Consider the following 13,343-nt stretch of genomic DNA (forward strand, 5'->3'; position numbering starts at 1 on the left):
TTCAGCACTCTCGGATGCAACTCGTCCGGCCCCATGGACTTGTGCACGTCCAGCTTTTCTAAATAGTCCCTAACCACCTCTATCTCCACAGAGGGCTGGCCATCTCTTCCCCATTTTGTGATGCCCAGCGCAGCAGTCTGGGAGCTGACCTTGTTAGTGAAAACAGAGGCAAAAAAAAGCATTGAGTACATTAGCTTTTTCCACATCCTCTGTCACTAGGTTGCCTCCCTCATTCAGTAAGGGGCCCACACATTCCTTGGTTTCTTCTTGTTGCCAACATACCTGAAGAAACCCTTCTTGTTACTCTTGACATCTCTGGCTAGCTGCAGCTCCAGGTGCGATTTGGCCCTCCTGATAACATTCCTACATGCCCGAGCAATATTTTTATACTCTTCCCTGGTCATATGTCCAACCTTCCACTTCTTGTAAGCTTCTTTTTTATGTTTAAGATCCGCTAGGATTTCACCATTAAGCCAAGCTGGTCGCCTGCCATATTTACTATTCTTTCGACTCATTGGGATGGTTTGTCCCTGTAACCTCAACAGGGATTCCTTGAAATACAGCCAGCTCTCCTGGACTCCTTTCCCCTTCATGTTAGTCCCCCAGGGGATCCTGGCCATCCGTTCCCTGAGGGAGTCGAAGTCTGCTTTCCTGAAGTCCAGGGTCCGTATCGTGCTGCTTACCTTTCTTCCCTGCGTCAGGATCCTGAACTCAACCAACTCATGGTCACTGCCTCCCAGATTCCCATCCACTTTTGCTTCCCCCACTAATTCTACCCGGTTTGTGAGCAGCAGGTCAAGAAAAGCGCCCCCCCAGTTGGCTCCTCTAGCACTTGCGCCAGGAAATTGTCCCCTACGCTTTCCAAAAACTTCCTGGATTGTCTATGCACCGCTGTATTGCTCTCCCAGCAGATATCAGGAAAATTAAAGTCACCCATGAGAATCAGGGCATGCGATCTAGTAGCTTCCGTGAGCTGCCGGAAGAAAGCCTCATCTACCTCATCCCCCTGGTCCGGTGGTCTATAGCAGACTCCCACCACTACATCACTCTTGTTGCTCACACTTCTAAACTTAATCCAGAGACACTCAGGTTTTTCTGCAGTTTCGTACCGGAGCTCTGAGCAGTCATACTGCTACAGGTACTACATGCTACAGCTGCACCTTCCCTTGCTGGGTAGAAACACCTCGAGCCCACGTCTCTAGCGGGACTTGTGCTGTTTGTTCCTCACCCACCCATGGCCTGCTGGTCCACTGCTTTTAATTACCAAATATCAGGAAATGATGCTGACCCAATTATTTACTAGGTTTCCCTTCCTCCTCTTCCTCCTCCATATCTGGCTGGGCTCTATATAACACACTCCAAGGTGGGCAGGAGGATCAGGTTGAGGTTTGGCTCCGCAGTTTCTAGGATCCATTGCTCTGAGAACAGTGAAGCAACAAGGACTTGGGTAAGCTGCAGGAGTTTCCCCCAGCGGGGAGAGAGGAGAGAACACTATTACATAGGGTTGCAAATACAGGGTTTGTTTCTTGGAGGACGCAAGTTCTAGTGGTTAGAGCAGAGGGCCTGGGAGTCAGGACTCCTGGGTTCACTCTCCACCGCTGGGTGGGGAACAGTGGGTTAGAGGAGGTGGGGGCTGATGTCAGTTGGGGTCTGTGCAGCACCTGGCACAAAGGCAGGAGGCCCATCTTGATCACAGCCTGAGACTCTGGACACCTGGGCTCTAACCTGGCTGTGGGAGGGGAATGGGGAGCAGTGGGTTAGAGGAGCAGGCCCCGATCTCGGTGGGGGCCAGGGCAGCACCTGGCACAATGGAGCCCCTGATGTGCCATGTTCTGAGAAGCCCCCAGCACAATGGGGCTGGGACAATGGGATGGACTCTGGGCAGAGTGGGGTGGGCCGGGATATCAGGAGGGGTGAGGATTTTGGGCAGAGTGGGGTGGGAGGGGATGAGGTTGGGCCCAGGCGTTCCATGGTGGAGGCAGATCCCCACCCTGCACTGCCTCCCTATTGCAGGTCGATCCAGCAACAGACACGGCCATGACCGTGAGAAGGCCCCACCTACGGCTATTGCTGCCCCTCATCCTGCTTGCCACCTGCCTGGCTCTGGCCAGAGGGCAATCATGGACCCGTCTGAAAAACAGATTCAGAGAACACCATGTGGATTTCCCAGAAAGGCCAGCTGACTTCCCTGACAACTACTGCGAGATGATGATGTTTAAACGGGGAGTGTATGGGACGTTCATCCACACCTTCATTCATGCGCCCACGCGATCTCTCAAGGGTGTCTGCTCTGTGGGCGGAATACACGTCTCAACTGGCCTACACAGGAGCATTTTTCACTTCACTGTCACCACTAGCAAATATGACCTGCAGATCGGCTCTTACACTGAGAAAAAGTATTCCTGGAACATTGTTATTGGCTGCTGGAGTCGGCTCCCTGTGCTCTATGTGGAGTAGATGTAGGGCCTGTTACTTCCTCTAACCCTGCTCTGTTCCTCCCACACGGGCCACAGCACCCGGCTCCTCATCCTCCTCTGAGCACTGGTCAGATTGTTTAGGTGTTTCCACCCCTCATCCTCAGCTCCCCCTAGTGCCCATTATAGACTATAGCCGCCCCTTCCCACCCACACCCTCTGCTGCCCCCTGGTGCCCATTATACCATATAACCGCCCCTGCCCACCCTTCACCGCCCCTAGTGCTCATTATACAGTAGAGCTGCCACTTCCTACGCTCACCCTCTGCTGCTTCCAGTGCCAGTTTTTCAGTATTGTCACTCCTTCCCCATGTTGTATTGGTCTTCTGCCAAATAGTGGCTGTCTAAAAACCTTTCCTTTGATTGAGAAATATCCATCAATTTCACTCTTCTTGTATTGTGTATTGAGTCTGATAATGGACTATCCTCATTCATCACAATTAACTGTAATTTCTCGTTGCTCTCCTCATTGTTTTTTCAAGATTTGCGCACTGCTTGCTTGTCTCTGTGCTCCCCAATCTGCATAAAACCTGATAGCTGCAAAGCAATCACTGTGTTGTGTGAGATTGGGGATGGCAAAAACATAAGCCACTGAAGACGTAATGAATGTGCTGGAAATGTTTTGTGGTTTTCCAGAGAGGTTCTTTGTACTTTCAAGCCAAATCTCAACATTTTCCCTAGTGCTGGGAATACAGCCCATGAGTCCTGACTGCTACCGATGACCCTGCTGTAACCCACTAGACCCCACTCCCCTTCAAGAGCTGGGAAAAGAACCCAGGAGTCCTGAGTCTTCATCTGCCCTATGACAGGATCTCCCTCCCCTCCCAGGGCCAGGGTTAGAAACCAGGAGTATTGATTCCCCATGCCCCACCCCTTTCCTTTAGCCCAATAGACCCAACTCCCCTCCCAAAATGGAACCAACACACTAGATATAAACTTTTGTGCCTCAGGGCATGAGCCAGTCACTAACCAAGAAAGGTCAGGAAGAAACTGCACCTTTCAGCAAGTTTGTCCATTATTCCTTTCTTGGAGGCACTCCTTCCTTTTGAGCAACTGGGATGGGCTAGAGCCAGTGGCTGAGCTGGCGGGGCCCTCACCTGTGTCACCTCCAAAATCTTTGCTAATGGCTGAGTTAGTCCAGCTGGCAGCTGTTGATTCCCCCACCAGAGGGAAAGAATTAAATTGAGTCACTGGCAGAACAGCTCCCTTCTGGGGTTTGAGCCATTGACCCTATACATGCCAAATGAGAAACCCACCCTCGGAACCACAGAGAAAAAAGTAGGGGCTTGTTCTCCAGGTAGGGCAGCTGAGCATTTTAAGGTGGATGCTGTAGGCTCTAGTTTTTTTAGGGCCATGGGTTCCAATCCCACCACTGCTGGTGTCCAACCGTGGATTGGAACTCCAAGAGTTCAGAATTGAGACACAAATCGGAGAGCAGGGAATCAAAAGCCAGTTTCTAAGAGTCAGGCCAAGTCAGGATAGCAGGAGGTCAGGACGAGAAAGCAGGAACAGCAGTCCATGGCAAGGGGAAGTCCAGTTGTACAGACAATTTTGAATTTCCTCTGCTCGCTTAAATAGGGACTGTCAAGGCTGATTCCACACTCTGGCACTTCGAGTGCAGAAGGTGGGGGCTCGCAAGGATTCTAAAAATTAATACTGGCCACTCCAGGCTGGTATTAAACTCCCAAGGTCACAGCTTCTCTCTGACCTTGGATGGATAGATGCTGCCACAACCCAAGTGCAACCTTCCCCCCTCCCCTTTTTAGAACCCAGGAAGGAACACTTAGGAATTCCTTCCTGTGGGGTACCCTCAAGCCCTTTCACCTCGCCCCCCACCTCCGGGGAAGATCTGAGAAAGAAAACAAAGGAAATCATCTGTTGCCACCAGCTAATTAAATGACGTGCACAAACCTCTTAGGACACCAAAAATCCAATACTATTCTTAAAAAAGGTAAATTTTATTAAAAACAAAAGAAAGAAAATACATCTGGAACTTAGGCTTTTGCTTGTTTTAAAACACCCACTTACAGGAAATTAAACATCAAGAATAATCTTCTTGAGGTCCAGCTTAAAGGTTACAAGCAAAACGAAAGCATTTGGGGTTAGCACAGAGGAGTCCACAAGCCAATAAGAAATAAACAGGGATAAACCTAAACGCGTCTTTCTAGACATTTTCTGATCTACTTACATATCTGGAGTTTCAAATGAGGAGTTTTAGGTATGATCTGATGATTTCCATACCTGACAAAAAGCTTTTTACAGCATAGTGTCATAGTGTTCCCCCCTGTCTCTGCTCTGTCCCCTCTTTCTGGAGAACAACCACAGACAGACAAAGGGAATTTTTTTTCCTAATTTTAAAAAGTTCTAGCCCTCCCATTCGCTCTTTTGGTCAGGTGCCCACTCCCTTCCCTTTACCCATGCATGCAGTCAGATTTTTTAACTCTTTACAGGCAAAGCAAGTTGAGAACAGCTATCAAGAGGAATTCAATAGCTAACTGGCTGGGTGGGTGTCCACAAAAGGGAGCTACCTCCCTTCTCATTTATCACAGGGACTGTGGCCCTATCAGGAGCCTTGGATCTCTCCCAATCATAGCCTAAGCGCATTTGGACTTCATGGGCCCCAGTCCCAGCTGCTGTCTATGAGCTGACGGGTGGTGAATAGGAGAGCGATAGCTCACAGAACCCCACCCACAGACTCAGGTTTGAAACCCACGGGGCCTGACGGCATCCCTTCCCTAGGGGATGACCTCTGGGCACCATAGGTTTGGGGCGGTTCCTCTAGAAGGCTTCTATTAGGGTGGGTATGTGAATAGTTCTCCTGGCTCCCACATATGCTCCTCAGGGCCAAAGCCTTCCCAGTCAATTAGGTAAAAAAGTGTACACTACCGGCCCTTAACATCCAAGATCTCATGGATGACATATTCCTCGTGGCCTTATATGTGCACTGGTGGGGGAGGCAGCTGGGTCCTGGGTAGAAACAAATTCTCAGTATAAGGTTTCAGGAGGCTTATATGGAATACCAGGTGGGTCTTGAGAGATCAGGGTAGGTGTAATTCAACTGTGACCCGGCTAACTTGGCAATGGATTCACTAAGGAACTGGAAGTCCAATTTACATGAGGGTCTGTTTGTGTGGAGATGCTCCGTTGAGAGCCACGTTTTTTGCCCCACTGAATAGGTTGGGACTGAATGACAATATTGGCCTGCATGTCACTTGTAATTGGCTTTTTCTTTTTCTAGGTGGCCTCTTACTTCTCCCTTGATTTACTGAATTCTCAGCACCAAGTCTGAGGTGGCCGGCTTAGGCATGGTCATGGGTAGCTTAGGTGGAATCAGGGGTGGTACTCAAAGTTGGCAAAGATGGGGCTTCTTCCCATGGAAGTGTAGTAGTTATCGTACGCAACCTCTGTGTAGGGCAATAGTGAGGAGCAATCATCTCAATGGTGGTCAGTATAACATCGTAGGTGTTGCTCTGAAATGTGGTTGACCTTTTCTGTCTGCCTGCTGGATTGAGGGTGAGTGGAGGAAAAGTGAGACGGGAACCCCAGAAGATGTAGGAAAACTATCGACAGAGGATGTAATTGCAAAGTAACTATGATTGTTCACACAGCACTATCATCCTGAACTACCCACAAGCAAATGGAGGGGCTGAGAGGGCTGGACTTACAGACAGCCAAGAAAATATTGAAGCAGGAAGATCCATCCCTGCTCTTCCGAGCTACGGATTGACACTCTGAGTAGCTACTGGTTACAGCCCAGCCTCACCCATAATGGGAAGGCAACTCAGGACGCCTGTTCTAGCCCTGGGAAAGAATCTACCCCCAAAAGGGACCATGTCTGTGTCAAACTGGATGAAGAAAAGGATGGAGAACTCCAGGTGTTACAAAAGAGAAGAATCCATTGCCCAGATCATTCACTATTGAGACAGAGCGTGTGGAGTTCAGCAGAAACCATTGACAGCTTCTATTTGCTCCAGAGAATGAACCATGAACAGAGCAAACTCTGCAATTTACAGATGCAGTACGAGGAGACAACTGTTAGCCTATTCCCCACCAGCCAAAGGCAGTCATTGCAAATAAAAGACAGCTTAGTCATTGTTTATTGCTCGTTCTGGCCAGATAGTTTAAAAAAACCTGCAGGATTTAGGGCTGAGTAATAGACAGATGTGTGTTGAGAGTTAATATTAGTTTGGAAAAAAATATTTTCTACATTTAAAATTGTTAAAATGCAGAAAAGGAAAGAGTAATGTTTTGTCACTAGGTGGCACTGGGCGAAGAATATGGCAGCACATCTTTACCAAATGGTGGAGACATTTCTTTTTGCAATAAAGTTGTGCCTTCTGTTTTGCCTCTGTCTCTGTGTGACTAACCTGACAGACTCCTTCCCTGAGGTGGGGGCTGGGAGGAAGAACTCTTTACCCCTGCCAGAGTCTCCTGCCTGAGTCAAGAGGAGAAAGGACATGCAGTACCATATAAAAACTTTCTGGGACATCCCTGCCTTGTTAAGGTGAGCTGTTCTCTTATTTAATGTTATTACCTCTTAACCCCAATAACCTCTCAATGGTTATATCCTAAAAAAGAAGAGAGATCTGATTTTTGAATCTGGAATTATATTTCCCTGTGTGGTCTGAAGAGCTTTCCCCAAACTACCATCTGGCCCACAGCACTGAAAAGGTTGGACCACTCTTATTCATCTTATCTATTGCAATTCATCCCTCTCTTCCTGCCTATCTTCAAATCGTTCTCCCACCACACAAATAGGTACCTGAGTCTGTATTACTGTATCTCTTCATCTATTCAGGTAGCTGTACATAGGTCACCTATATTGTGATTGGCTAATGTCCAACAGAGATGAACATAAGAGAAAAGAAGTTGCCAAACCGGAATGGACCATAGGTCCATCTAACATAGGAACACACCGTGCCCGGGTGCAACTATGTTGTAGTAGCCAGGCAAGGTACTAACAAACTTCAATGGGACTTTATTTTTTTAAAGTGGAAACCTCTTTTTCAAGCTGCTGCTGCACCCTCAGTAGCTCTCCCTCAGCCTCTTCAACCCCTCTCCCTCCTTCCTTTTTCCTGTCCTTTCAGACTCCCAGCAGCCAATTAATTCTAATAATTACAAGCAACATCTAAACACCACAAACTACTTTTTTTCACTAAGAGGGTGGTGAAACACTGGAATGCGTTACCTAGGGAGGTGGTAGAATCTCCTTCCTTAGAGGTTTTTAAGGTCAGGCTTGACAAAGCCCTGGCTGGGATGATTTAACTGGGAATTGGTCCTGCTTTGAGCAGGGGGTTGGCCTAGATGACCTTCTGGGGTCCCTTCCAACCCTGATATTCTATGATTCTATGATCCTATGATACTTCACAGGAAGCAGCAGGAGCTCACCAGGAGGTTCTGCCCATCGAGTAGTTTATCCCTAAATCCCATAACTCAGTGGTAAATCTAGGAGGAATTAGATCACTTCTGCATTATTTATTGTATTTAAAATCACTCAGGATGTTCTTATGAGCCATGTGTCAGGCCCTGCAGGCTGAAATCCAGGTCCATGGGGCCCTGGGAGTCACCACACACCAACCCGCCACCCTGCAACTCACAAAGAGCAGCTGGGACTGGGAGCCATGAACCACAATTGGGGCACAAGCCCCACCCCTATGCTCTAATTGGGTGACATTCAAGGCTCCTGACTGGGCCACAGCCCCTGTGTAAACAAGAGGAGGAATCAAGAAATTGTCCATACAAGTTGGTTTGGTCTTGCCATGGACCTTGGATCCTGCCTGGGATCCTGACTTGGCTGGATTCTTGGTTGGTCATTTCTGTTTCTGATTTGTCTCTTGAATCTGATCTCCTGGCATTCCTACCTGGTCTGATTCCTGGTAACTGGACCCTTGGCCCATGCCTCTGAGAGAAGGCTTCCTATGTCCTGGCCCTGACACAGTGTAAATGTGAAAATGCTCCCCTAAACTAGGCTGAGCTCTCTCAGCCTCAGTAAGTCCCAGTGGTAGGGAGTTTCACTGGTTAACTGTGAGGCCAGAAACCCTGTGATAGTTTGCAGGGAGGAAGCAGGTGATCGTGATCAAGGGATGTCTGAGTGACCCGTCAGGAAGGTGGGAGAACACAGGGGAAGCACCAACTCCCAGGTTCATTGGTCTAGGGGTATGAATCTTACTGCCAGTTTGTGAGGTCCTGGGTTTAAACCCCCTGATGAATGCAGGGTTTTTTTTACAAAGAAGAACAATATTGCAAATTGCATTTAAGAAGAGGCTAGAGAGAGAGAGAGAGAGAGAGAGGATCAGAAGGTTTTGGGAAGAGGATCCCAGAGTCTGAACAATTTAGAAAGTCCTGGAAGGGATTCTAGTTTGGGGGTGTCAGTGAGCTGGCAGAGATGGAGTAAATTAGACAGTGAGGCATGCCAAGAGACAACAGGAGTTGGGGTTCATTAGCGAGTCATGCTTTATGGGGGACACCTTTCTCTCAAACTCTACATTCACCCCTCATCCCCTTCACACAATGGTCTGTGAGTGGCTAGTAGGTTTGGGAGTTGGCAGGGGTGGGACTGGAATCCGTGTCCCTAAAAACACTAAAGCCTACAGCATCCATCTTAAACTGCTCAGCTACCCTGCCAAGAACTCTCATCCCTACTTCTTTCTCTGTGGGCTTAGGGAAGGTTTTTCACCTTGTGTCTGGTCAATGGCTCAAACTTCAGAGAAGGCTAGTTTTAATAATGACACAGTTTACTTCTGTTCCTCTTGTCGAGGACCATGGGTGTACTAGCTGCAGTGACCCCACTGCTAGCAATGATTTTCAACAAGGCACAGACCAGCATCCATGCAGATCAGCCTCTGACACTAGCCCATCCCAGTTGATTCAGAGGGAGGAACCCCCCAAGAGGAATTATGGAAAAATTTGCTCAGAGGAAAAGTTTCTTTTTGACCTCCTTAGTTAGTGACAGGCTCCTGCCCTGAAGCATGAAGGTTTATATCTGTCGTGTCAGTTCTAATTTTGGGAGGGGAGAGGGGTCTAGTGTATTAGAGCAAGAAAGGCTGGGAGTCAGGACTCCTAGGTTCTGCCCCTGAGTCTGAGAGGGGAGTGGGGTCCATAAGGTTAGAACAGGGTAGATGGAGATTCAAAACTCCTGGGTTCTTTTCCCAGCTCTCGGAGGGAAGGGGAGTCTATGTGTTAGAGCAAACCAGAGGTACACATCAGGACTCCTGGGTTCTATTCCAAACCATGTGGCAAAGGTTGAGACTGGGCTTGAAAGCATGCAGAGCTTTACTGGAAAACCACAACACATTTCCAGCACATTCCTCGAGTGTTCAGTGGCTTATGTTCTTTCTATCCCCAATGTAACATAACAAGCCAGTTATTGCTTTGGAGGTGTCACATTTTATGGCATTTAGAGAGCACAGAGAATGGCAGAAAATGGTGAGGGGAATGTTCAAAAAGGATGAAGAGAATAACCACAAATAATAGTTAATTGTGATGAATGAGGCTTATCATAGAATCATAGGGCTGGAAGGGACCTCGAGAGGTCATCTAGTCCAGCCCCCTACACTCATGACAGGACTAAGTATTATCTAGACCATTCCTGAGAGGTGTTTGTCTAACCTGCTCTTTAAAATCTCTAATGACGGAATTTCGACAACCTCCCTAGGTAATTTATTCCAGTGCTTAACCACCTGGACAGTTAGGACGTTTCTCCTAAAGTCCAATCTAAACCTCCCTTCCTGCAGTTTAAGTCCATTACTTCTTGTCCTCTCCTCAGAGGTTAAGAAGAACAATTTTCCTGCCTCCTCCTTGTGACAACCTTTTACATACTTGAAAACTGTTATAATCTCTTTTCCAGACTAAATAAACCCTTTTTTTCAATCTTCCCTCATAGGTCATGTTTTCTAGACCTTTAATCATTTTTGTTGCTCTTCTCTCTCTCCAATCATAGAATCATAGAATATCAGGGTTGGAAGGGACCCCTGAAGGTCATCTAGTCCAACCCCCTGCTCGAAGCAGGACCAATTCCCAGTTAAATCATCCCAGCCAGGGCTTTGTCAAGCCTGACCTTAAAAACCTCTAAGGAAGGAGATTCTACCACCTCTCTAGGTGGTCCCAATTTGTCCACATCCTTCCTGAAATGTGGTGCCCAGAACTGGACACAATACTCCAGTTGAGGCCTAATCAGCGCGGAGTAGAGCAGAAGAATTACTTCTTGTGTCTTGCTTACAACACTCCTGCTAATACATCCCAGAAGGATGTTCACTTTTTTTGCAACTGTTGATTCATATTTTGCTTGTGGTCCACTATGACCCCCAGATCCCTTTCCACAGTACTCCTTCCTAGGTAGTCATTTCCCATTTTCTATGTATATAACTGATTGTTCCTTCCTAAGTGGAGTACTTTGCATTTTTTTCCTAATTGAATTTCATCCTATTTACTTCAGACCATTTCTCCAGTTTGTCCAGATCATTCTGAATTTTAATCCTATCCTCCAAAGCACTTGCAACCCCTCCCATCTTGGTATAATCCTCAAACTTTAGAAGTGTAGTCTGTATGCCATTATCTAAATAATCTATGAAGATATTGAACAGAACCAGACCCAGAACTGACCCCTGCGGGTCCCCACTCATTATACCCTTCCAGCATGACTGTGAACCACTGATAACTACTCTCTGGGAACAGTTTTCCAACCAGTTTTGCACCCACCTTATAGTAGTTCCACTTCGGTTGCATTTCTGTAGTTTGTTTATGAGAAGGTCATGTGGGACAGTATCAAAAGCTTCACTAAAGTCAAGATATACCACATCTACTACTTCCCCCCATCAACAAGGCATGTTACACATTATCCATTATCAGATTGCATACACAATACCAGAAAGGTGAAATTAGTGGATATTTCTCCAAAAACTGGTTTTTAGATGGCTGCTATGTGGCAGCAGAGAGTACAAGATGGGGAAGAGGCACCTATACTCTATAAGGGGCACTAGCGGCAGCAGAGGGTGGGGGTGGGGAAGGGGCCGCTATACTGCATATTGGGCACTAGGGGCAGCAGAGGGTGGGGGTGGGGAAGGGGCGGCTATACTGTATCATGGGCACTAGGGGCAGCAGAGCGTGGGGGTGGGGAAGGGGCGGCTATACTGTATAATGGGCCCTGGGGCAGGAGAGGTGGAGGCAGGGAAGGGGTGGCTATACTGTTACCCTCTCAATTTAGGGCACCCCGCCTATACTGTACCAAGGGCTCATGTCATGACCCAATCAATTTAAATCACCCCCACCCTTTGCTTTCCGAGTGCTCAGTGTGTACAGCACCTATCCTTACCCACGGGGTTTAGGAATAAACCTGGTCAATTTAAGTACTCGCCCTTTCCCTCAGGGCTCTACGGGTCTGCGGAAACTTTTCCCAGTGAAAGAACCTTACATAGTTTTGCTCTAAACATCTATTTATCAGCAACACACACAAAATACATATAACAAGCAAATCTCTTATGCTCACCACTCCCAATATACAGACAAATTTCACCCGATGGCCGGTCAGAATCCATTCATCTGGGGTTCCCGGCGATACCTCTGCATGTCACGGTCGTGCAGAGGGGTCAGAGTTCTAGCAGCTTGAGGTTAAACTGCAGTCCGGAAATGGTTCCCAAAGAGCATTGTTTTTCATTTACATTATATAGGTAAAACTAGCTACCTCCTTCAAATTTACTAAACCTATTACGTTATCCCACACTCCTAAATAACAATTTTTTAAACCAATTATATACTGGCACCTGTGTGTCTTCCTTCCTGCCCAAGTTCTTTACATATTTTCTTTCATGCCCAAATTGTAACTTCAATGTGACCCTCTCTTTGTCCAGATGGTCAGCATAAAATACTGGTCAGAGCTTATCTTACCATTTGTTGAGTCTCTTTTTGTGTCCTCCCTAATTTCCCAGCATCTTTACAACCTTATAGAATCATAGAAGATTAGGGTTGGAAGAGACCTCAGGAGGTCATCTAGTCCAACCCCCTGCTCAAAGCAGGACGAACAGCAAATAAATCATCCCAGCCAGGGCTTTGTCAAGCTGGGCCTTAAAAACCTGTAAGGACGGAGATTCCGCCACCTCCCTAGGTAACCCATTCCAGTGCTTCACCACCCTCCTAGTGAAATAGTGTTTCCTAATATCCAACCTAGACCTCCCGCACTGCAACTTGAGACCATTGCTCCTTGTTCTGTCATCTGACATCACTGAGAAATGCCAAGCCCCATCCTCTTTGGAACCCCCATCAGGTAGTTTAAGGCTGCTTTCAAATCCCCCCCCCTCACTCTTCTCTTCTGCAGACTAAACAAGCCCTGTACCCTCAGCCTCGCCTCATGAGTCATATGCCCCAGCCCCCTGGTAATTGTTGTTGCCCTCCGCTGGACTCTCTTCAATTTGTCCACATCCTTTCTGTAGCGGGGGCCCAAAACTGGATGCAATACTCCAGATGTGGCCTCACCAGTGCCCAATAGAGGGGAATAATCACGTCTCTCGATCTGCTGGCAATGCTCCTACTAATACAGCCCAATATGCTGTTAGCCTCCTTGGCAGCAAGGGCACACTGCTGACTTATATCCAATTTCTCATCCACTGTAATCCCCAGGTCCTTTTCTGCAGAACTGCTGCTTAGCCAGTCGGTCCTAAGTGCAGGACTTTGAACTTGTCCTTGTTTGACCTCATCAGATTTCTTTTGGCCCAGTCCTCCAATTTGTCTAGGTCACTCTGGACCCTATCCCTACCCTCCAGCATATCTACCTCTCCCCCCAGTTTAGCATCATCCACGAACTTGCTGAGGGTGCAATCCATCCCATCGTCCAGATCATTAATGAAGATGTTGAACAAAACCGGCCCCAGGACTGACT

At 47.5% G+C, this 13,343-nt stretch overlaps 1 protein-coding gene across 1 annotated transcript; it reads left to right on the forward strand.

Annotated features, from left to right (window-relative positions):
* Window positions 1-2,037: 2,037 nt before the first annotated feature.
* Window positions 2,038-2,457, forward strand: LOC140897223 (ribonuclease). The gene has a single exon (XM_073309618.1). The coding sequence runs from the start codon at window positions 2,038-2,040 to the stop codon at window positions 2,455-2,457; it is 420 nt and encodes a 139-aa protein (XP_073165719.1).
* The last annotated feature ends 10,886 nt before the right edge of the window (window positions 2,458-13,343 follow it).

The sequence above is a fragment of the Lepidochelys kempii genome, chromosome 13 (genome assembly GCF_965140285.1).
Source record: "Lepidochelys kempii isolate rLepKem1 chromosome 13, rLepKem1.hap1, whole genome shotgun sequence".
Taxonomy (NCBI): Eukaryota; Metazoa; Chordata; order Testudines; family Cheloniidae; genus Lepidochelys; species Lepidochelys kempii.